This window comes from Littorina saxatilis, unplaced genomic scaffold (assembly GCF_037325665.1).
Source record: "Littorina saxatilis isolate snail1 unplaced genomic scaffold, US_GU_Lsax_2.0 scaffold_159, whole genome shotgun sequence".
Classification (NCBI taxonomy): Eukaryota; Metazoa; Mollusca; class Gastropoda; order Littorinimorpha; family Littorinidae; genus Littorina; species Littorina saxatilis.
In genome coordinates this window covers 104,895-131,401 of record NW_027128822.1, presented here as the reverse complement: position 1 = coordinate 131,401, position 26,507 = coordinate 104,895, and the positions used below count along the sequence as shown (strand labels likewise).

Genomic DNA, 26,507 nt, shown 5'->3' with positions numbered 1-26,507 from the left:
GACCATGTAAGGTTGGACCATGTAAGGTTGGACCATGTAAGGTTGGACCATGTAAGGTTGGACCATGCAAGGTTGGACCATGTAAGATTGGACCATGCAAGATTGGACCATGTAAGATTGGACCATGTAAGGTTGAACCATGTAAGGTTGGACCATGTAAGATTGGACCATGTAAGATTGGACCATGTAAGGTTGGACCATGTAAGGTTGGACCATGTAAGATTGGACCATGTAAAGTTGGACCATGCAAGATTGGACCATGCAAGATTGGACCATGTAAGGTTGGACCATGTAAGGTTGGACCATGTAAGGTTGGACCATGTAAGGTTGGACCATGTAAGATTGGACCATGTAAGATTGGACCATGTAAGGTTGGACCATGTAAGATTGGACCATGTAAGGTTGGACCATGTAAGGTTGGACCATGTAAGGTTGGACCATGTAAGATTGGACCATGTAAGATTGGACCATGCAAGATTGGACCATGTAAGATTGGACCATATAAGGTTGGACCATGTAAGGTTGGACCATGTAAGGTTGGACCATGTAAGATTGGACCATGCAAGGTTGGACCATGCAAGGTTGGACCATGTAAGATTGGATCATGCAAGATTGGACCATGTAAGATTGGACCATGTAAGGTTGAACCATGTAAGGTTGGACCATGTAAGATGGGACCATGTAAGATTGGACCATGTAAGGTTGGACCATGTAAGGTTGGACCATGTAAGATTGGACCATGTAAGATTGGACCATGCGTGACCCAACATGTTTTAAAATCGTCACCACGAGTTTTCGTCACACTCAACAATGGGACTTTAATTAGTGTACAGATGCTAGTTGTCTGATTGGTCAGTTTGAGAATCAACAGAGCTCTCGTGGATCCACGGAAACACGTGGAAAAAAACAACAAGAGAAAAAACGGCTTCGCGATGCGCTAAACAATGAATTGTTTACGGTATATAATATTTTATTTACGGTATATAATGTATTATTTACCAAATCATGAATTATATAGCGGAAACCTATTATATAGCTATATAAAGCATTATTTAGTGTAATAATACTATTTCAAGGCAAAAACAGTAAATAATAAATTATTTATCTAAATAATAAATTATTTATCTAAATAATAAATTATTTATCTAAATAATAAATTATTTATCTAAATAATAAATTATTTATCTAAATAATATTTTATTTAGATAAATAATATTTTATTTAGATAAATAATATTTTATTTACATATAATATTTTATTTATCTAAATAATATTTTATTTAGATAAATAATATTTTATTTATCTAAATAATATTTTATTTATTTAAATAACACTTTATTTACATATAATATATTGTTTAGAGAAAACGCGTAATTATTTATAAATAATGAGTTATTTACAAACACAATCTCTTATTTATGCTAAACAATGCATTATTTAGTGCTCTGGGCTCTCTTTTTTCTGTATCTGTAAATAATGCATTGTTTAATTTAAACAATGCATTATTTAGCTAAATAATGCATGATATAGCTAAATAAAGCATTGTTTAGCTAAATAACGCGTTATTTAGCTAAATAATGTGTTATTTAGACATCAAGAGCTAAAAGGGACTTTTGCACCATTCGGATTGCCATACATATTTGGGCATAACACAAGGTGACCCGTTTCGCTTGACTATAAAACACGGTTGTTAAGAAATGTCTTGATCAAAACACGAAAGAGTTTAGCAAATGCAATGGATTTAGGCACACATAATTATGCACACTCATAATTAAAAGTTGTATGCCAAGTTTCGTGTTCTTCATCTCACCAGTTATGACGTCATTAATTTGTAAAGAATAATAGCTTTAAGCCCAAAGCTAAAATGGACAGAGCAATTCTATGAAGTCAATATCCGAGGAAAAACGTTGACAAGACAGGTGTTTCATAGTTTCAGGGTCAAAAAGTAATGTCCGAGTGTCAGACCCCGACAATGGGCGAAGATTTTGCTAAATACAAGGCCCTCTTGACACAATGTTGTGTAGCAAACCCTTGAGCAGCGGCACTCGTGTGGTGGAACAGCGGTCAATTTTCCAAAGCAAACAACAACAACACATGTCATAACTGTCACAGTGAGGATTATCTCACAGCCCCCAGGTACAGTTAGTTTATAATCAAGAAAGCCAACCAACAACATTCTCTCTGTATGTGACCAAGTACTGAATAATTGTGGCCAAAATATGGGAAAAATATTGGGTGAGAAAAAAAACTTCTTTTTATATTTAGTCAAGTTTTGACTAAATATTTTAACATGGAGGGGGAATCGAAACGAGGGTCGTGGTGTATGTGCGTGCGTGTGTGTGTGCGTGCGTGTGTGTGTGTGTGTGTGTGTGTGTGTGTGTAGAGCGATTCAGACTAAACTACTGGACCGATCTTTATGAAATTTGACATGAGAGTTCCTGGGTATGAAATCCCCGAACGTTTTTTTCATTTTTTTGATAAATGTCTTTGATGACGTCATATCCGGCTTTTCGTGAAAGTTGAGGCGGCACTGTCACGCCCTCATTTTTCAACCAAATTGGTTCAAATTTTGGTCAAGTAATCTTCGACGACGCCCGGGGTTCGGTATTGCATTTCAGCTTGGTTTGGTGGCTTAAAAATTAATTAATGACTTTGGTCATTAAAAATCGGAAAATTGTAAAAAAAAAAAAAAAATTTATAAAACGATCCAAATTTACGTTTATCTTATTCTCCATCATTTGCTGATTCCAAAAACATATAAATATGTTATATTCGGATTAAAAACAAGCTCTGAAAATTAAATATATAAAAATTATTATCAAAATTAAATTGTCCAAATCAATTTAAAAACACTTTCATCTTATTCCTTGTCGGTTCCTGATTCCAAAAACATATAGATATGATATGTTTGGATTAAAAACACGCTCAGAAAGTTAAAACAAAGAGAGGTACAGAAAAGCGTGCTATCCTTCTTAGCGCAACTACTACCCCGCTCTTCTTGTCAATTTCACTGCCTTTGCCATGAGCGGTGGACTGACGATGCTACGAGTATACGGTCTTGCTGAAAAATGGCAGCTACTTGACTAAATATTGTATTTTCGCCTTACGCGACTTGTTTTTTTATAACACGAACAGCATTGTTTTTACAGTGAAAATACAGACAATCATATCTGGCACTTTTCAGATAATGAGTGTTTTGTATTTAAATAACTATATCATGTTTGTAATTATAACATATTGAAAAACTAAAATGAACGTCCAAATTACTAACTATACCACAATCTCTCTCAGACTCGCTAAACTTCCAATAAAGAGCGTCACAAATTTGAAATACTCATTGTCTCAAACCTCTAGGCTGAAAATTCCAGTCACTTAGAACAAAAGTGATGACCAAACAATTTGTTTTGTTTTTATATTTAGTCAAGTTTTGACTAAATATTTTAACATCGAGGGGGAATCGAAACGAGGGTCGTGGTGTATGTGCGTGCGTGTGTGCGTGCGTGTGTGTGTGTGTGTGTGTGTGTAGAGCGATTCAGACTAAACTACTGGACCGATCTTTATGAAATTTGACATGAGAGTTTCTGGGTATGAAATCCCCGAACGTTTTTTTCATTTTTTTGATAAATGTCTTTGATGACGTCATATCCGGCTTTTCGTGAAAGTTGAGGCGGCACTGTCACGCCCTCATATTTCAACCAAATTGGTTGAAATTTTGGTCAAGTACTCTTCGACGACGCCCGGGGTTCGGTATTGCATTTCAGCTTGGTGGCTTAAAAATTAATTAATGACTTTGGTCATTAAAAATCTGAAAATTGTAAAAAAAAATACAAATTTATAAAACGATCCAAATTTACGTTTATCTTATTCTTTATCATTTGCTGATTCCAAAAACATATAAATATGTTATATTCGGATTAAAAACAAGCTCTGAAAATTAAATATATAAAAATTATTATCAAATTTTTTTTTTCGAAATCAATTTAAAAACACTTTTATCTTATTCCTTGTCGGTTCCTGATTCCACAAATATATAGATATGATATGTTTGGATTAAAAACACGCTCAGAAAGTTAAAACGAAGAGAGGTACAGAAAAGCGTACTATAATAATAATAAGAAGAACATTTATATAGCGCTAAATCAAAAACTTTCGTTAAAAAGGCTTGCTCTAAGCGCTTGACATCTAAACTAAAACGTCATTCACACTCTTTGCAATGATGTACAAGAACTTCATGTCACACTCTTTCATTCAGTATAGCACCATTCACACAGTTGTTATTCTGTACAAGACAATAAGTTAGTCTAACATTTAGAATGTTCATAAGATGAAAACAAGAGAAAACCAGACTGATTAAAACAACTGCTTAGTACTAACAAAGGATGAATCTTAATGATAACGTAATACATGTTTAACTGTTAAGACCATAAAAAACCTATATGCTCAAATAACTTTAAACTTTTAAGAACTTCTTATAAGATACACAGCACATCTAGATAAACACCAGAATGATAAAACAAAAGGCAACTCGTTAAAACTATTAAATGCATCAATGTCTAAAACACGAAAGACTCAAATATAAGATACACAATTCTCTAGAATTGTTTATTAAAACTGAAACCGACCTGCTCAAAGTAAACCATACCCACCCCCTCCCTACCCACCCCCAACCCTCCTCCTACACTAAATACTAATTATTTCTACTCTTAACTTCCCAACTACACGTTATCCATAAACTATGCACAGGAACATGTGTGTCAGCATTATGTGGCACCGACATGACTTGTGCTATCCTTCTCAGCGCAACGAATACCCCGCTCTTCTTGTCAATTCCACGGGCACTGCCTTTGCCACGGGCGGTGGAGTGACGATGCTACGAGTATACGGTCTTGCTGCGTTGCGTTGCGTTCAGTTTCATTCTGTGAGTTCGACAGCTACTTGACTAAATATTGTATTTTCGCCTTACGCGACTTGTTTGTTGTTATTGTTGCAAAGACCACTTCATTGTTAGCTTAGGGTTTTTTCTTTGTTTTAAGACACGTAATGCGGTATTATGACCAATCAACATTCAACCTTCTTCATAATGTTCTTGATTTCTCTTTGTCGCCTGACTAATACCTTGTCTGAAGTGTTGAACATCTAAAAAAGAACATCTTCATCCTACTGTTATATTATTTAAACGTGTGTGGTTTTCTTTATAGTGGTTTTAAGCTATTACCTCTCCTACCAGAAACTAATAACCTGATCGTCATTGTGTCTCTGACCATTGACACATATGTATAATCAACAAAACTAATTATTTTAAACTTTATATGGACAGAATTTTTTGTTTAAAATTAGTCGTCCTTTTCATTTACACAACATCGCCTTCTATCCAGGGGTAAATGTGATACTCTAAGAAATTTAATTTGTTTTCTGTCGTGTCCACAGTGAAAGATCGACCACCAACGTGAGCTAGATCAGCTTCAAATCAGTATAAACTGTCAGGTGACATCAGATTAACTAACTTTCTTTCTTTCTTTCTTTATTTGGTGTTTAACGTCGTTTTCAACCACGAAGGTTATATCGCGACGAGGGAAAGGGGGAGATGGGATAGGGGAAAGGGGGGAGATGGGGATAGAGCCACTTGTTAAGTGTTTCTTGTTCACAAAAGCACTAATCAAAAAATTGCTCCAGGGGCTTGCAACGTAGTACAATATATGACCTTACTGGGAGAATGCAAGTTTCCAGTACAAAGGACTAAACATTTCTTACATACTGCTTGACTAAAATCTTTACAAACATTGACTATATTCTATACAAGAACCACTTAACAAGGGTAATAAGTGAAGAATTTTATGGGTGAGAAAAGGAAAGTAAAAGGACTTTGGGGAGGCAGAAATAGAGAAGAAACAAGAAAAAGATCCTAATTAGGTTCACGGCATCGAGAGTGATGCGACCTTCTCTCAGAAGTTAGTAGAGAAGGCTCGCCCATCCACCACCCGGGGGACGCGCCTCTACGCCAATTAGGGGGCGCGAGGAGATTAACTAACTACCGGCACGGTTGGCCTAGTGGTAAGGCGACCGCCCCGTGATCGGGAGGTCGTGGGTTCGAACCCCGGCCGGGTCATACCTAAGACTTTAACATTGGCAATCTAGTGGCTGCTCCGCCTGGCGTCTGGCATTATGGGGTTAGTGCTAGGACTGGTTGGTCCGGTGTCAGAATAATGTGACTGGGTGAGACATGAAGCCTGTGCTGCGACTTCTGTCTTGTGTGTGGCGCACGTTATATGTCAAAGCAGCACCGCCCTGATATGGCCCTTCGTGGTCGGCTGGGCGTTAAGCAAACAAACAAACAAACAAACAAACAAACAAACAAGCAAACAAGCAAACAAACAAACAAGCAAACAAGCAAACAAGCAAACAAACAAACAAACAAACAAACAAACAAGCAAACAAACAAACAAACAAACAAGCAAACAAACAAACAAACAAGCAAACCAACCAACAAACAAGCAAGCAAACAAACAAACAAACAAGCAAACAAACAAACAAACAAACAAGCAAACACACAAACAAACAAACAAACAAACAAACGTTCCAACAACTTACCTTTCTTGTTGTTTGATTCTCTCTGTAATAGTAACAAAATAAAAACTAAGTTCTTTGATATTGCATGAAAACATAACTTTATCAACTTATAATCAAGGTGGCATCGCTGAATGACTCATACGTGATCGAAGTTTAACTGCAGTGTGTGGCACACGGTGTTCCTCCGGTAAAAGCCGAAGCGGTATGTGACGTCCACTTTTTCACATACTTCTTTGGAATCGCAAATTCACGGTGTAATCGTCAATATTGTGAAATACCGCAGTGCGTTCTGTGAGTTCGACAGATTGACTAAATGCATTAATTTTGCTTCATGTGGCCTGTTTTGTACTAAACTGTGCTCAAAAAATATTGCAACAGATTTCGTACCAAAATAAAAGCAATAATTCCCGTGTGCTTTTATCCAAACTTTACATGTCAGTTAAGGTCGTTCACTTGACTATCTGGATCATCTTTGGGATTGATGATTTCTTTCAAAGGGATCACGTCAAATATGCGTAACCTCAAAATCGACTGGACAAAAACGGAAGGGCCCAATTACAAATCGACACCAAAATCACAATAGACAAACTTTGCAACTTTTACATACGAGAAGAAAGCAAAATGAATTATCTATCCAGAACAAGTTTTTTTGTTTAGCTAGCTTTAATATTTCCTGTGCTATATGCTATTCCTACTAATACAGGTGTCGATTGCAAGAGCGGTCAAAAACGTGACTTTTTGCGTCATTTCATGGGGGTATTGTGACAAAAGGCGCTGTATTTCAACAATGACCTGATGGGTTGCTTTCAAACTTTCGGAATATTTTACTAACATACTAAACGTAATTGGGATTTTTACATTCATTTGGTCAGATGTTACGCAATGTTGCGGAAACAGTTTTTAAACTCGTCATTGGATTGTTTACGGGCCTAGCAAATTTGCGTCAGTGCTTATACGAGTATGCTTATCATTTGTCTAAAGACATGCGAAGTCCTGAATTTGTTGGACACAAGTGAACAATCCTTTGACGAGTTTACAAACTTTTGTTAAAACATTGCATAACACCTGAATAAATAAGCGTTACAATCCAAAATGTTCTTTGAAGTACGTCTACTATGTTAAAGTATTCTGAAATGTTTCAAAGCAACCCACCAAGTCACTTCTCAAAATACAGCGCTTTTTGTCACAATACCCCAACCAAATGACGAAATACCTCACGTTTTTGACCGCACTTGCAATCGACACCTGCATCAGTAGAAAGAGCATAGCACTTGCAATACGCACACTAGCTAAACAAAACAACCTGTTCTGGATAGATCATGGATTTGGCTTTTTGCTCGTTTGTTAACGTTGCAAAGTGTTCCCTGTTGTGATTTTGTGTCGAATTTTAATTGGGCCCTTCCGTTTTTGTCCAGTCGATTTTGAGGGTACCCTTATTTGAGTGGCGGTCGCGTAATCCCTGTGAAAGAAAGCTTAATCCGAAAGGTGATCCAAATAGCCAAGTGAGCGGCCTTAACTGGCAGATAAAGTTTGAATGAAATAACACGATAATTATTGCTTTATTTTGAGAGCGAAATCTGTTGCAAACATGTTTTTGCACAGTTAAGTATGATAGCAATTAATGACACTGGGATGCATTGATGTGTGTGTGTGTGTGTGTGTGTGTGTGTGTGTGTGTGTGTGTCTGTGTGTGTGTGTTTTGCTATTGTTTGTTTGTGTGTTTGTGTTATGCCTTAATCATGTTGCGATTCTTTCGTCAAATTCATCATTTTGCACACAGAAACGCTGTACACATGGCGGGACCCGGACTCAGTCATCAGACCAGCAGCTTGCGGCAGATTGTTACTTCACTCTACCCGGACGCCCTTACCCGTACGTACTGTGTCCCCCCGGTACACTTCAACAGGGTTCCCTACGCCAGGGGCACTTTACCCGGAACCGGTCACTCTGTGCTTGTGCTACGCCCGCCATCTGGTGCAGCCCCTGTCCACAATGTTCCCCCGGTCAGTCTGTGGTCAGTCCCGCCATCTGGTGCAGCCCCTGTCAGCAATGTTCCCTTGGTCAGTCAGCGGCCAGTCCCGCCATCTGGTGCCGCCCCTGTCCACAATGTTCCCCCGGTCAGTCAGCGGCCAGTCCCGCCATCCGGTGCCGCCCCTGTCCACAATGTTCCCCCGGTCAGTCAGCGGCCAGTCCCGGAAACACAGTACAGCCTGTGGACCCAGGAGTAACAGCCGCAAGCCATACCTAGTCGTGTGCAGGAGAGCGACCTCCGGGATGACTTTGCTCAAAACCACGTGATGCTCAACCTGCAAAAACTCGGCAACAGTCGTCGCGAGGCCATGTTCATACTGTCTCAGCTCAACTTCGGGAACTATCTCAACCAGCCTGCCTACGCCACAGCCGCTGCACAGCTCCCACGCCCCGTACACTCAGCACCGCGATACCGTGATGGAGACTTTGACTTTCTGCTGATCCACCGCCAGCACGGCATTCTGATCGGAGAGCTCAAGTCTGTGGGCAAGAACCAGGCAGCTTTTAACAAGACACAAGCCCAGGCCAATGCTGACGTGGCCAAGAGGGTGACGAAGGCGGTCAAGCAGCTGGACAGGTCGGAGACAGTGGTGAGGCACCTTGTGAGTGACGTGGCACCTGGCCTGACTGTGAGGAAAACTCTCGTCCTGCCTTACGTCAGAACTGAGCAACTCAAGCTGGCCTTGGATAACGATCCACAGTTAGAAGAGGTACTGTAACAGAGAGAGAGCAAGAGAACGAGAGAGAGATTCGCAAGCTTTTCGTAATCATCGCAATGTATTCGTAGCGCCCGCAAGGCATTCGCAACTGTTAGGTCTTGTCCTTGCGAACATATTGTGAATGGTTGTGAATTCCTTATGCCTGTCTTACACTGCCGAATATCCTTGCGAATATGAACATTTTGTATTCATCAAAAACATTCTATTCGCAAGGGCAATTCGGCCCAGTGTAAGAATAGAATTACGAACAATGCGAATAGGCGTAATCGCTTTATTTGTAAAGTGCTTGCAAGCACTCGCAACACTCGCAAGGCCACTTGCAAAATTTGTAAGAAATTCGCAGGAATATCGTATAATGGATTTGTTTACAGTCACAATGATCGGTAGAAATTCGTAAGGCATTCGCAAGGATTCGTAAAGCTTCACATTTTCAATATTTTTCCTGTCCATTCGTCTCTTGTTTTTGACGAATACAACATGTTCATAAACGCAAGGATATTCGGCGCAGTGTAAGACAGGCATCTCCATAATCAACATGATAAGTTTATGGTGCTAATTGGAATATTATGAATTATTTGTCACAAAGTTAGAATACACGACCGTGGTTTCTACAGAACCGTAGTTTCCATAGACTGCATAGTGCTACCTCTCATCAGCGCTTCGACATCGCGGTAAACCGAAAGTAGCCGACAGTCGCAAAAATTAATCGGTGCTTCGGTTCGCAGTCAGTTCAAGGAAGAATTCTGAACAACTGAATTGACCGAGAAATCATATTTCGTTTCAGACAAGATTTTTGATACGAGCTCATTTTCTGTAATGTCGGAGAGAATATTCACAAGCCACTGGCAAGAGCTGTGAAGAGGGACGAAAATGTGTAGGCTACTGTCACTAGAGAATACTTCCCCACTGCTCTCCGATCCTCAAATAGGCGCTGATTAGAGAAACTTGGACCATTATGCGAAGATACGAGACAAGATTTTAGTTATTTCGAGATGCAAGCTGCCTTCAATTGTTCAGCTCATCGCGGACCTTACTTATAAACCGAAAGATCGGAATACAAACAATTGTCAGGTTTCGGGGAAAACAAACGGTTAGACACTGAACGACTTCGCGCTAAGATTTGCCGTAGCATAGCCTTGAACGTGTTTTGGGTTGAGGAAGAGCGCACGACATTATGAGAAACAGGATGTACGCTGTCTTAGAAACTCAACAAACTAATAATCAAAAACGTTAACCAAAGTCATCATAGCAGAAAGGAGAATGTTTTTTGTTAAATGTTCAATCAATCAATCAATATGAGGCTTATATCGCGCGTATTCCGTGGGTACAGTTCTAAGCGCAGGGATTTATTTATTGTTTTATTAATTCATTTATTATGCAATTTATATCGCGCACATATTCAAGGCGCAGGGATTTATTGATGCCGTGTGAGATGGAATTTGTTTTACACAATACATCACGCATTCACATCGGCCAGCAGATCGCAGCCATTTCGGCGCATATCCTACTTTTCACGGCCTATCATTCCAAGTCACACGGGTATTTTGGTGGACATTTTTATCTATGCCTATACAATTTTGCCAGGAAAGACCCTTTTGTCAATCGTGGGATCTTTAACGTGCACACCCCAATGTAGTGTACACGAAGGGACCTCGGTTTTTCGTCTCATTCGAAAGACTAGCACTTGAACCCACCACCTAGGTTAGGACAGACAGGACAATGTTGACAGACAGGACAGACTCAGTACAAAATGAGGTCCAAGGGGGGGGGGGGGGGTGGAGTTCCCTTCCCTTTAATCATAATAATGTTATTATTTGCACGGAATTCTGCTGCTCGAAAGCAAGTTGGTGTGGACTTGCTAATGCCCTGAAAATTGTTATCGGGTGAAGTCCTTGATTATTTCAATTTTAACAGCAGGATTCTTCATCAAGGCCAGGGGTACACATATAATTCAATGACAGTTTGGGAAACACATTTCAAATTAAACTAAACTGGAAAGGATAGGTTTCAGGTAACAGTATCAAGGATTAGCTAGTAGGGGAGGAGGTACACTGAGCACTAAAAGTTAAGGATATTTGTTCAGGGGTATAAGCCAGATGTTAAACACCAGTGTTTTGGTCAGAAGCATATGTGTTTGGGAAGATCTGCTTTCTTCTGCTCAAAAATGTGTTTCTTGTATTTGAGCAATATTATGGTACGATGTCACAGGTCCTTGACCACGCCTACCCCAAAAAATTGCTTTTTTTTCACGGCGTGATTCACTTTCAACCGTCAGAACGGTGATTGAAACGGATCAATATTTCAGATTGTGTTTACATCCGAAAGTTTGTGTGGTGTCTTACCTAACATAGCATACCATTTCCGTCGAAATCTGCTGCGCAGTCAGGCTGATCTAGCGAGTGAAATAGCGCAACCGCATTCTTGGAAAACGGCAAGAAATCCTGGTTTTTAATGGTGGTTTGCTGGGTAGCTACAGTTGATATGCAATACATTTTAAACTTCACGGAGCAGCCTGTTCAAATTTCACCGAACGATGACAAAGACCCTCATCTGTATTAGTTCCAGTTCTTAGAGCAAACAGCATCTTAGAATGGACGTTGTAACGTTTTTCGTGTGAACTTTTGTAAACGCTCGTAACGCCCCAGCGACAAATGTCATGGAGACAGGGACCTGCAGCTGATGCGATTGACGCACAGCAATACCACGACAGAATAACTTCACACTTTCGCCGAATTTATTTCAAAAGGGACACCTTGAAAATAAAATGTCATCATTGTAACGAATGCTTTTTTGCTTCAATGCATTCGGCAGTTTCCCCATCCAAATTGCCCTGAGTTTAAGGTTCAATTTCAACTCATAGTAAGAAAATGTGAATGCTACCTCTTGCCCGTTCCAGAGCTACATGTCTGATTGGATTCACCCAACATTTTCACTAAGCAACTCGAGCCGGTTCTCGGCCACTCACGCTTTAGCTGTTCATAACCTGTTGATTTACTGAACCTTTGCTATGAAAACACTTTTTGAATGCAAAAGACTCATAGGGCTTTGCTGGCTGTAATGGGCGTTGTCCCTGCGACCAAACCTTTTTAATTCATCGCGTTTTAGGGTTTATAAAGCTTGACTCGCATGAGATATTGGTCGTTACTTTGGCCTCTCGGGAACCATATAATTTGCACAGAGAGCTCAATTAGCTCATGGACACACGTTCATATTGACAACGATAATGACAATTCTTTATTTAACGAGGGTAATTGATTGAGCAGTAAAGACAAACAAAACACTTCTACATTTTTAACAGTTAACAGAAGTAAGAACACATTATACATATGTACACAAAAATGCATTGTTTAGAGGGAAATTGCGAGTTCATTGGTGTGAATTTAGCAGTATAGAGCAGATTGCACTGACACAACAAAGTTTAAAACACGGTGCTCTTAGCCATATATTGCATTTAACAAAACAAACAAGCAATACAGTGCATAGATCATCACACATCTATAAATGGTTGTTTGTTTTTAAGTCCCTTCATCAGAAAAGGGGTCTGTGTACATTATACCAAAAACGAGGGAGGGGCATAATAATGGGGGTAGCTGACGTTATAGCAAATGTGACCCTCCACCACGAAATGAGTCGCATGTCACCTCGCGCGGTTCTGCGCTAGGCTTAATATAAGTCCGGGGAGTGTCTGGTAACAGTGTGAGGGTCACCTTAGTCACAGGCTTATAACTCAAACAGTTTCCACTCTTTTCTAAAACGATTTTCACTACTGGATAGAGCATAAACAAACTGAAAATGTAAAAATATGAAAATCATGCAAAGGTGACATGCGACTCATTCCGTGGTGGAGGGTCACAAATGGGTAGCTGTCCAATCAGGAGTATGGACTGCATTAGTGGGTTTTTAGGCTTACATGTCGCTTAGAATCCATCGTTCCCTGCTGAAAAGGGGAAACTTTGATGCTACAATGGCGATTCAAAGCAGTTGCGCCTGTCTCAAAGCACCACTGGTGGACTTCCAGGTAAACAGAGGTATGCCTACTGGTGAATATATACACCTAACTGTACCAAGGCTTTGAAAAATGTGTGTGTGTGTGGGGGGGGGGGGGGGTGGCGGAGTGTTCGGGAAGAACCACTGGAGTGGCATGAACAAAGTAAGACGTTTAAAACACATAGCTCGTGTATAGCCCAATACAGTCAAAATTGCCTTGAAATCCCTTCCACAGAGGGATGTGTAACGTTCTTCGAGTTACAGGTGTACTTACAGACAATAACACAGTTTTATTCCCCCCTCTGCTTCTTTACCTCTGTAAACTTGTAGGGGTAGTTATTTTTCGATAATGACCCAGCAACCAAACAAATAACGACCCAGCAACAGCCTGAATCCTCGATAGTGCAATGGGTTGAGAGGTTGTTCTGTTTCGGTACTACTTTTTGCGACTGAAAAGTTCCGAACGCTCTAATGTACGAAGTATACATCTCTGGAGCAAACAATACAAACATACCGCATTTAAATTAACAACTACAGGCCTGAACACATGAATCTCCATATAAAATCCATGAGTTCGGTTGTTTTCTGAATCTCATCTGCCGTGCTCAAGCCGTTCATCACAAGCAATTTCCCAAGGCAAGTAACTCATACTTTGTCTAGCGACAAGAGTAGTTCCCCTTCTTTTCACTCAGTTCCTTCGACAACAGACTGCAATCCGACGGTCAGTTTTCAACAATATTTCATTTAATAAACAGATCACACGCAACCAAATGCACACATCTCATCAATTTAAACAACATAAAGGGGTTTCATACACTATTTTCCCCAGAAAACTGAACTTCATACAGTTTTTAACGTTGGAACACGGGTGCAAAAGTTCGTCTGCTAGTCCCATTTGACGAAAAACATTATCCTAAGCGACACCAAAACATATACAGAACACACAATATCTGCCTTTGCCGCCACAGCAGAATAACAGCATATCTGTGAACTTGATTTTAGCCCAAAATGGCAAAACTGACAAGAAGTGTTAACAGAATGGAATGATTTGCACGGAACTATACAACCGCACATTAATCGATCGCCTGCGCAGGTTGACTGGTTGAGAGAATAGGATTCGATCAAACTTTCGCAAAAAAACTCTTCTTTTCTTTGAATAACTGAAGAAAGGAGGAATAAAGAGGTTACATGCCGATTCTCAGTGATTATTACAAATAATTGTCGAAGTTTGCGGATCATGAAAAATGCGAGTTTAGCGAGCTCGCGGTCATGAAAAAGCTCGCTAAAGCTCGCATTTTTCATGATCCGCTAACTTCGACCATTATTTTTGATAATCACTGAGACTCGGCATGTAACCTCTACGTAGCATGCACTGATAACATGGGTAGCACAATAGCCCTGTGCTCTGACTTTTCCGGAGAAACTTGACTGTTGGCGAGACTATTTGTAGCAATGACATTAGGTCACTTGCCTGATCGCCATACTGTGGTCCAAGTAGATTAAGACTCCAGTGGTGATAATGGTAGACAAAACAGTGAACGGCACCTATAGGTGCAGTTTATGAGGTAGTCATGATTTGAATGGAGTTGACTCAGTTGCTTCCATAGTGATTGCGCTATTATCCTACATACGTGAGAAATACCACTCATGAGATAACAATATTGTTCAAACCACAGTTCATGTGAATGAGCTCGTGTGAACCAACTCTGGCAGGGACCTGATTTTCCATCGCTCGTGATGCCCAGTCACCGAGACAAACGTCATTCTGGGAACACATTTGTGCTCGTTGTTTCCCCTTGAAGGATTTTGAGAACGTGCACGTCACCCTATGCAGGTATCACGGGTTGATATTGATGTTATTATTATAGTGTATTATTATTGTTTTTTTAGTGTGTGCCTGTGTGTATGTTGAAGGCAAACCTGACGCAGACAAATTCTCTTGGCACTCTATTTCAACTGTCGTATCCTAGCTATCACTTGTTTCTATGCTAACTTATTCTAAGTAATCACTTGTATTATCTTTTCTGCTGGTCAACACTCCTATACTCTATTTCCCTAGCCCTATTTCCTCTGGTCTGGTCTCTAGCTCCGTCCTCTAAGAAATCCCTGCAGTCCGTTTTTGTGTGTGCAGTCCGTTTTGTCCCCCTAGATTAAGTAAGCTTGGGCCCTGTGCCGTCTTCCCATTTTTGGAGACCAACGTCACAGGTTCCAGCATCGGGGAGAGAGAGAGAGAGAGAGAGAGAGAGAGAGAGAGAGAGAGAGAGAGAGAGAGAGAGAGAGAGAGAGAGAGAGAGAGAGAGAGAGAGAGAGATTCCCGTCGTGGCACCTATCGCCAGGTAACGTGCGGCTATAGCGTATTAGGAAATGCCCTACGATACACACGCGGCTGTGCCTGATTACTGCCCGCTACTTATTGCTTACCCTGCAAAATACCGCTTACTCAGCTACTATTGTACTACGCGATGGCCAAGAGAATTTGTCTGCGTCAGGTTTGCCTTCAACGTACACACAGGCACACACTAAAAAAACCCAATAATAATACACTATAATAATAACATCAATATCAACCCGTGATACAATCTAGAGTGACGTCTCCTTACTTTGACGTCAACAATTACACATTGCAATTGGAAGAGATCGAGGGAAGTGTCTTTAATTTGTAGGACTGATCAACAGAACCAGCTTGCTGTGTTGTACCAGATTTACACTCGTCGCTTTGTCAAATATTGAAAAGCTCGCTTTCGCTCGCAGCTCAATATTTAAACAAGAAAACCAAATGCTTTATACAACTCTCCTTCATCATCTCCATTATGGTTTTATAGGTCTTAAAAGGAAGATTACACTACCTATAACCCCGCCCCCCTGCCCCCCTAAAACAAAGAAAACAAGTCGCGTAAGGCGAAATTACTACATTTAGTCAAGCTGTCGAACTCAGTCACGGGATGAAACTGAACGCACTGTATTTTTTTACCAAGACAATACATCTTCGTCAATCCCCGCGTGAAGGAAATCGCTCACCTTCCACGTGCAAAACGTAGTGATATTGACACGCCAGATAAGCGCGGTAGCGTATTGTGCTAAGCAGGAAAGCGCGCTTTTCTGTATTCTTGTTAACTTTCTGAGCTTGTGTTGAATACAACCTATATGTTTTTGGAATCAGGAAATGATCACGAATAAGATGACATCATTTTTGAATCGATTTTTTACATTTTAATCGTAAGACTAACTATTCTATTTTCGTTAATTGTGATCACATTTTAAGAGTAAACATGACATATGTATATATTTTTAGAGCCAGAATGTGATGAAAAATACGATGCAATCAATTTTAAATCTGTTTGCAAAAAATAGATTTTAATGACAACTTTAATGAGCAAACTCATAAATTAAATTTTAAGCCTTCAAGCTGAAATGCAATACCAAAGTCCGGGCTTCGTCGAAGATTACTTGATCGACCAAAATTTCAACCAATTTGGTTGAACAATGAGAGCGTGACAGTGCCGCCTCAACTTTCACGAAAAGCCGGATATGACGTCATCAAAGACATTTATCCAAAAAATGAAAAAAATGTCTGGGGATATCATACCCAGGAACTCTCATGTAAAATTTCATAAAGATCGGTCCAGTAGTTTACTCTGAATCGCTCTAAACACACACACACACACACACACACACACACACACACACACAGACAGACACACATACACAACGGCCCTCGTCTCGATTCCCCCCTCTACGTTAAAACATTTAGTCAAAACTTGACTAAATGTAAAAAGAGAAGCTGATCCAGCTCCATAAAATAACGTCCAATGTCCGACTGATTGACACAAACTTGATTCTTATATGACCTGTATGAATCCATTTAGTTATTCAACCCTGAGAATATTTCACATATATATTCAAACCAACCTCCTTCCCACCACCATCACTAGCCTGACATATTCAACATCCACCAAATTATTTTTGAAAAAAGCGATTTTTTTTAACAAGAATCCTACGAGATATTTACTGACCAAATTGAGTTTTGGCTATCCCAGACAAAATATGTATACTCAGACACTTGAGTGACATCATTTCTGACACTATGACATAACATGAAGAATCTAGCCAAGACTGACCAAATTAAACAATGACATCATAGCTTGATGAGGTAAAGACTTATATCCTTGAAAGCTCAGTGGACATTCTCAGTTGTAACATATTTTCCAGCAAACATTTTCATCATGGGACTCTACAATTGTACGAAAACAAGCCAAATTTTAGTCGTGTCTGCTGATTACCAACACCTACAATTTCAGGAAATGTAGAGGCTTTTGCTCCCAAAACAACTGAGAAAACCTCAATAAAAAGCCTTTACAAACATGACCCCGCTGTGACCCAAACATGTGTCGGGGGTCAACCAAACTAGGGTCACGTCGGTAGATTATCAAACCCTCAAAGTGTTCAGAGTTTCAAAACTCTAGCTTTAAAAAAGGCTGAGATAACGTCAATGTTAGGTTATCATGAATCGAACATGACCCCCCCCCCCCCCCCAGTGACCCCAAAACTTTACGAGGGTCTATTAAACTTACGTCAAGTCGGTAGATTATTAAACCCTAGAAGTGTGCATATTATCAAAGCTCTAGGTTCAAAACATTTGGGATAACCTGAACGTTAAGTTTTTATGAAACAAACATGACCCCGCTGTGACCCCCAAATTTGACAAGCGTCAACCAAACTGGGGTCACTTCGTGAGATCATCAAACCCTAAAAATGTGCAAAGTTTCAGAGGTCTAGCTTTAAAACATTTCGAGATAACCTCAACGTTCAGTATTTTTGTCCAAGGACGGACGGACGGACGGACGACACATATGAATCCTAATACTCACCCATTACTCAGGTGAGTCAAAAAGCAACTCGTGTAAATCTTGTACCTCACAGGAAGCCATGTGGTATTCTCTATTTATTAGCCCATATGTATGGTGAATATATAACTTAGATGTGTTTGCTGGAGTTGCCTTACAATAGACTGGTCTTTATAAGATATTTCCTGCTTACCACTGTTTGCTAAAAGTCACGTGCTGGTCGTTCAGCTGTGAAATACGCAGAATTGGTTCAGCAGTTTGCTTTTATAACTCTCCTGTGTCAGGAGTCCGGACTTCCGTTGGTCATTATATTTTATTTAGTCCTCATATATACCCATTCATCAAAGCAGACTAAGACCGTTGGATTGAGAAAGTCAAACCAACAGTCTAACAAACGCATGCACATTCTGTGCTATATAGGGCCAAATTGCTTCTCATTGCACCAACAAACACATTGTCCGTTGGCGATTATCACGGTCTAAAACGACTATTAAACACATCATTTAGATTTGAAAAAGACAGTGCTTAAACACTAACTCTTAGACCTTCCTCGTGTGTGTTGTCATCTATTCAACCTTAAACGAATTCTGTAGCTCTCGGCAATTTCAAAAAATGTACCTCTAGGAACACTCAGGGGCGAAAGGTAGGACGAAAGTTAGGACTGGCGCAAAAAGGCGTCACGATGAGAATTAGCCTACAGTCTGGGATTCCCTCGCAAAACACACCCATTTTCAATTTTAGAGTAACTCAGCGCTCAAACGTTTACTTTAAAGTATTCCTGGTGTGGGGTCACATAACTACAGCCCCCAGCCTAAACTGTATAGCTCTCGGGGTGATGAAAGACAGTTTTTTGCTAGTCTTGCTATCACTTTCAATATTACCCTCCCTATTCCTTTCCTCTCCTATCTCTTTCCCCAACATGTGCACGTCGTTAAACATGACGATTTCCCGCTGTTCGCTCTCACGTTATCCCTTTCCTCTCTACATAGTGGTCCATATGAAACCACGAAATTTGGGACGAAATTTGTACCCTCACCACACAGCACTGTGTGTTCGCAGTATTTTAAACAAGATGACTTTCTCAGCGGACCAACAGCTGCAGGTAATCAGACGAAACTAATGAGATTGCATATATATTACTTATTAGTGTAATAAGTGTCTTTTTTCTTGTATTAAAATAATTATACTGCCAGAGCACACTGGCAGTGACGCGCGGCCGTGACATGGATTCAGGCAGTGACAGACTCATGATACTGCTGTACCCAGTGTCTGAGTGTGTACAACAACATTCAATCAATGTTCAGTAAACTGAGTAGGCTGTACCAGTGTAATGTATTAGGCGAAGCAAATGAATCTGAATGATAAACTGAATGGCAACCGACGACAGGATCACCCTATTAAATTTTAAAATAATATTCGTTCGACCTAAACTCAACTGCTTCGACAGATCTAGAAATCTGACGTAAAGCTGAAGGCTCAAAAATGACAAAAACCAATGGCATGAATTACAAAGTAATGCGAGAAACAAGAAGTACACTTTACTGTTACAGTAAAGAACCGAAAGAGGCAAAACAACCAGTCAAACAAGCCAACCAAATCAAGCTTTCGTCCAGAAACCCGTGCATTTCTTCGACGTAGCTCTGCTTTTATCTCTTGCAAAGTCCACTCCCCGTTCGGTGTTGCCATTTTCTAATTTCACCAGTTGCAAAATATCTCAAAACAAGAAATTCCTCCGAGGTAGGAAAAACACCCCCGTCCTTACCATTCTCACTGCCACCAACTGAGAAGGTTATTTCCCTTTGACCATTAATATGTCCCTCTATAAGTCCTTGTAGAATCTTAATCCACCAATAACTCCCTAACCGTGTGTTTGACTGGTCCCAATTTTTGTAAGGACCGTCTCAGGAATGTATAGAACCTGTTCACCAAGTTTGGTGACGATCGGTCCGTTCATTCTTGAGATCTATATGCGAACACAAACACACAAACACACAAACAAACACATCGACCGAATCCTATACACACCCCTATACCGGGGGTGTAATAATGAAAAATGTGATCGCCGAAACGCATGAAAACACTGCACAGCGTGAACTTCGCAAACATTGTTGTGTCCTGTGACACCGGCGCCCCTAGCGGCCAAGTCATAATGGGTTACTCCCCTTCGCTCAGCAAAAGAGCTCATTAGACTTCACTTACTCAGGTAAGCTCGTCATAATGTTACAATTTAGTGTCTGTTAAATAAGTCTGTCTGATTAGTTGCTCTAATATTTTCACTTTTGTTTCAACACACTCTAAAAATAACACAGGCTTTTGCGAAATCTATTTTTGTAGGTCATTCTGTGTCCGTGGTCTTTAAACGTTGGTTTGTATATATGTGTATCTTGATAGAAGCAGTCATACCTCTTTGTCCCAGGCGGTGTGTCGGAGTCTTGGTGCAGGAAATGCATCAGAGGCGGTGCACCTGTGCTGTTGCTCTGACCAACTGTCCCAGCCTGCATCGTACTGGCACGTGACACCCGGCGTGTTATCACAGCTGAGCACCTGGTGGCAACACAGGATGGCCTGTACTGTGGACACTCTGCTCACTGATGACAAATATCTGGACATTGTTGCGAGGTATGGAATTAAAGCCTTTCATGATTGTCCTTGCTAGTTCTGGACTGAGGTACACAAAGCAAAACTGGGGATGGGAACAAGCCGCGGGGTCTGACTGGTTGAAATCACAAGAAATAATCATTTCAATCAATCCGGACCCCACTCCCCACCCCCAGCTGCATCCCGTCTGTTTGTGTGGCACCCAGTTTTACTTCGTGCTCCCATTTCCATTTAGAGCACTACTTGCATGATTACCTCTTCGCTTCAACAAACGGGAGTTTTCCAGTTTAACTTTTGTCACAGGTTTGTGGGACCGGCCACCACGGTGTCTGTTCCTTGCTACAACGGTGCCCGTGTGGAGGTACGGACTGCGGGACAGGCGGTGGCGGAACTGGGGTGGGGATTGGCACCTCTGGTTCTGACCCTGCAGCAGCTCGATCTGTTGCATAGAAACCCGCCACTGGTGTACATCACCGGACCACCAGGAACAGGTAACATGAGACATCCACCTCTTGTCAGACTTCTAAGAGCACATATTGTTATACCTATATGGAGAGAACCCAAGTGTGTGTGTGTGTGTGTGTGTGTGTGTGTGTGTGTATGTGTGTGTGTGTGTGTTTGTGTGTGTGTATACAGCAAACACTAGTTGAACAGTAAATACGAACAAAAAAGATTGGCTACCCACATTTTCGGTCAAAGACCTTCCTCAGGGGCGTGTAATGCACGCTATATTTCCCATAATGTAATGTATATATATCCCATGACCTCCCTTCTTTGTCTCTGTAAATCTAGTATGGGTATATTTCGTGTATTTTAAGAGTACTATTGTTACATCATATGGTGTATCAATTGTACTCTTATAACCCATGAAATAGTGGATAAATAAGGGTGCAACAAATACATCATAGCTAGCACTACTTTCTGTTGTCCTTGACATTCCACAGTGCACATGTACAGGGGTGTCGTTTGGATCGTCCCTTCGGCGAATCGCCGATTTTTTTTTACTTTGGCCGAAACTTTCATGTACTTATCGGCCAAATGTCCGAATAGTATTCGTCTGAATCGGCCAAGGTTTGTCCGGTTTTTTTATTGGTCAGGCTTTGATTGATAAAACTGCTGCCGATGTACTTAGTCAACTGACTGGCGTTCATTTTCTTCGTGAATACCAAGAACGAAACATCAGTGTTTTGAGCGGAAGCCATTGACAAAAACTATAGCTGCCAGAGTGGTTTCCCTTGGACAAGGGAAACCACACTCTCAGCGGACCGCTCTCAGCGTTTGCGTTCGCCGAACATCATGTCGCAACCAAAAAAGAAAAAAACTCAATTGATCAGTGGCCAAGGTGTGCTACCCTTCGCCAAGGTAGGTGCTTCTGAAAATAATAACAGCAACACCGCGAACGTGGACAGTGTGAGTGTGATTGATAGGGGTAGTGTTGTCGAGTCGATGGAAGCAGACGACACAAGCTTAGCAGACGACAGTCACATTCACCGCGTATCGACATCTGCTGAGAATGAAAAGCGACATCCAAATCGTGGTTTTCAAGCAAATTGGCTCACCCTACACCCATTGTGCATAATTAAAACAAAAGTTCAACATCCTTGCTTGGCCTTCTGATCATAAGTACTGGTTACCTGGACAGTAAACTAACCACAAAAACAGGGGGGGCGACATTTTATGACATCTTTATGGAAAATGAAACAATGCAGGGATGGTGTGACTGACAGCTGAGCATGTTTTGGGTTAACTGTTCTTCAATCTCATGTTTCCTAGTCATGGTACACCACTCTCACTCCGGGACACTCACATTTTGGACACACATCAGTGACAGTCTGTTTTCGTGTTACTGGTGTTCTGCCATATTCATTTTTGTTATATTTAGTCAAGTTTTGACTAAATGTTTTAACGTAGAGGGGGGAATCGAGACGAGGGTCGTGGTGTATGTGTGTGTGTGCGTGTGTGTGTGTGTGTGTGTGTGTCTGTCTGTCTGTGTGTGTGTGTAGAGCGATTCAGACTAAACTACTGGATTTGACATGAGAGTTCCTGGGTATGAAATCCCCATACGTTTTTTTCATTTTTTCAATGTCTTTGATGACGTCATATCCGGCTTTTCGTGAAAGTTGAGGCGGCACTGTCATGCTCTCATTTTTCAACCAAATTGGTTGAAATTTTGGTCAAGTAATCTTCGACGAAGGCCGGGGTTTGGTATTGCATTTCAGCTTGGTGGCTTAAAAACTAATAAGTGAGTTTGGTCATTAAAAATCTGAAAATTGTAATAAAAATATATTTTTGTATAAAACGATCCAAATTTACGTACATCTTATTCTTTATTATTTTCTGATTCCAAAAACATATAAATATGTTATATTTGGATTAAAAGCAAGCTCAGAAAATTAAAAATATAAAAATTATTATCAAAATTAAATTGTCCAAATCAATTTAAAAACACCTTCATCTTATTCCTTGTCGGTTCCTGATTCCAAAAACATATAGATATGATATGTTTGGATTAAAAACACGCTCAGAAAGTTAAAACGAAGAGAGGTACAGAAAAGCGTGCTATCCTTCTCAGCGCAAGTACTATCCCGCTCTTCTTGTCAATTTCACTGCCTTTGCCGTGCGCGGTGGACTGACGATGCTACGAGTATACGGTCTTGCTGCGTTGCATTGCGTTCAGTTTCATTCTGTGAGTTCGACAGCTACTTGACTAAATATTGTATTTTCGCCTTACGCGACTTGTTCTACTTCTAGTCAACTTTGATAAAATCACAATGTTATGTGACGGTGTCAGAGTGTGTTTATGTTTTATTGGTGTTTTACCAGTCATGTTTCCAACTGAAAGATTTGCACAAGATTGAAAGAGTTCATTAAACATTAAACATAACATTAAAGTTAAAGCTTTGAAAAAGTTTTAAAGAATTGGTGTCTTTGTGTTTTACTTAAATCAACAAAGCTGATTGTTTCAGTTGCAGTATGCAACATATGTTCTGTGTTCCTAAGACAATGATTACCTCTTGTGCTTCAATGTTGCGATGACTTTCGATGAGCCAAAATAATGGCCGAAATTTTTTCAAAATGTCCTAAAGCATTCTGACAGTTTTGGCCAAATGTCCAAACATAAACATGTCTAGCAACACCCCTGCATGTACCTGTTGACCGAATGTGCAGGGGATTACCACGGGTTTGAGAACTTGCGCGAGAGTCGTTCAGAGAGCTTTAGTCTCGACTTGCCGAGACTATCATCACAGCGTCATAGATTTCATGACGTCTGTGGTCCATCGCCTCATATTTTGGGGACGTAATCTGTTATCTGTTTCCTTCTATTCGCTGTTCTATTTTTCTCTTGTGATAAATATGACAAACCGAGGGTGTGTGGGTGTGTGAGTGTGTGCGCTCGTTGGTGCCGGCTCTCTCAACTAAAATTTTTGTCATAATTTTCACGAGTTTTCATTCACAAACACCTGGGAAATAAATCTCATGTTCCTCATGCAATAAATCGAGGTGGTGAATGGGTTTGAGCTTTCAGGTGAAACGTGGATTGTCAAAGTAAAAGCCAATCAGGCTGATTGTTTGATGTGTGGAACCATCGCGGCTTTGGATTTGTGTTTCCGAGGACAACGATTGTAAGCATTCACTCTCAAAGACCCAATCAATGTTGATAATTACCGCGGCGACTCATGGTCAATTTGCAACTTATCTCTGTAATCGCAAAATCCACAACGAAAAGTCATAAACACTTAAAAAGAAAAGAAATATATGCTCAACACTTACTGAACTCACACGTATGATCGCAGCTCTGTACATTTTCAGACTGGAAGAAAAGCGTCAACAAGCTACGTTTGATGTCACATACAAGGTTGACGTGTTATCTCGAGCTACTGTGACGATGCTTTGTGGCCCGGAGTTGGATTCTAAAAATTCGTCTCCCTGTGGGTTATTGTGCATTTTGTTGCACAACCAAAATGATGACAAAAACGATGTTTGGTGGCTTGTCGTCAGACCAGCATTTTGTTTTTGGTCCTCGGGGAGCATATCGCCTTTTGTCTCATATTTATCAACCGCGGCCTTGGGCCTTGGTCGATAAAGATGAAACAAAATACTATATGGTCCCCTTGGACCAACAAAAAAGCTGGTCTGTCAACAAGCCACCAAACATCTTATAATGTCAAACTAGCAATCGTTCAACCAGGTCCGTCCGACCAGCACTGCTATTATTTTCAGGCTATGCTCATGCCTATGAAGTTACAGGCGTGCTCGTTTCGGTACACACGCTCTTATCGGTAGGGGAAGGGCTCCTAATATGGACCACGTTTTGTTTTATGCCGATAAATAGCTTGTTTTCTTGCGAAGAAGTTTCATTTTGTGTTTGGTAGTCCTTCTCTCTTAGGTTAACCGTTAGGCCTAATTAGAGTGAAATAGCTTTGATAGATATTCAGCAAAAATTAAATACAGAAAAAAACACAAAAGGTCCATATTAGGAGCCTGGGCGCAGGCTCGTGGATCTCTGATATGATATGATATGATATTCATCCGCTGGGTCATGACTGAAATACAAGCCATATAAAAAAAAACACTCGTGTTGTAACCTATACACACATATATATATGTGTGTGTGTGTGTGTGTGTGTGTGTGTGTGTGTGTGTGTGTGTGTGTGTGTGTGTGTGTGTGTGTGTGTGTGTGTGTGTTAAGTCGCATACGTGAGGTACTCGTAAGTGTCGTCTAGTTTCAACTTTCTTTACGTTTTGGGGAGTAAAAGCCGCTGCAAGACAGAGAAAAAGAGAATCGGAGGAATCAAGGGAGTGTTGGTGCATGGTGGAGGCCTGGGGGGAGGTGGTAGAATAGATGGAAGTGGTTTGGACGAGAACGAGAATAAATATGGGGAGAATTAGAATGGGGCAGGAGCGGCTATTTTGATATTTCACGATTTTTCGTCTACTTTTGTTTTTCGATCTCACTGATGATGTTTGTCAGTTGTATCAACTTTTCTCAGTGTCTGTCACTCAAACTGGGCATTTGTTTGTGACTTTGGAGGTGTTCATGATTATGTATATGTCGTGCCGAATTCGCGGCATTGCCGAATTCGCGGAATCGGCAACATTTGTGCCCATTACGCGTAATCGGCAAAACGCTGCCCATTACGCGAAAAGGCAAAGTTTTGCCGTAAACGCTTAAAGACTTCTAAAATGTGCCCATTTTCCGAAGTCCGAAGCCACTTTTTAGTTAAAAAGTTCTCAAATGCCTGGGATATCATTACCCTTAGACAGCTAGATACTCAATAGATAAATATCGCAATAATCGATAAGTTATGGCAAGTCCAGTGGACACTCTGGACACAGTTGGATGACCTGGACTTTGCAGATGACGTGGCCCTTCTTTCCCATACCCAACAACAAATGCAGGAGAAGACCAGCACTGTGGCCAACAACTCCGCTCGATTTGGCCTCAACATCCACAAGGGGAAGAGCAAGGTCCTTAGGACCAACGCAACAGCCAACACGACCCCCATCACGCTGGATGGTGAAGCACTGCAAGAGGTAGACAATTTCACCTATCTCGGAAGCATTGTCGACAAGCAGGGTGGCACGGACGTTGATGTTAGAGTCCGGATTGGCAAAGCAAGAGCAGCTTTCCTTCAACTGAAGAACGTATGGGCATCAGCAGACCTGAGCATCAACACCAAGCTCAGGATTTTCAACACCACGGTGAAGTCAGTCTTGCTGCATGGAGCCGAAACCTGGAGAACTACACTTGCCATCACAA

General features: G+C 40.8%; 1 protein-coding gene across 1 annotated transcript in view; it reads left to right on the top strand.

Annotated features, from left to right (window-relative positions):
• The first annotated feature begins 8,593 nt into the window (after positions 1-8,593).
• LOC138957141 (uncharacterized) overlaps positions 8,594-26,507 on the top strand; it is a 73,991-nt gene continuing 56,077 nt past the window's right edge. Inside the window, exons 1-3 of the mRNA XM_070328308.1 lie at positions 8,594-9,308; positions 20,565-20,767; positions 21,050-21,237. Coding sequence (XP_070184409.1) covers positions 8,865-9,308; positions 20,565-20,767; positions 21,050-21,237 — 835 coding nt within the window. The 5' untranslated portion in view covers positions 8,594-8,864. The remainder of the gene's footprint in view (positions 9,309-20,564; positions 20,768-21,049; positions 21,238-26,507) is intronic.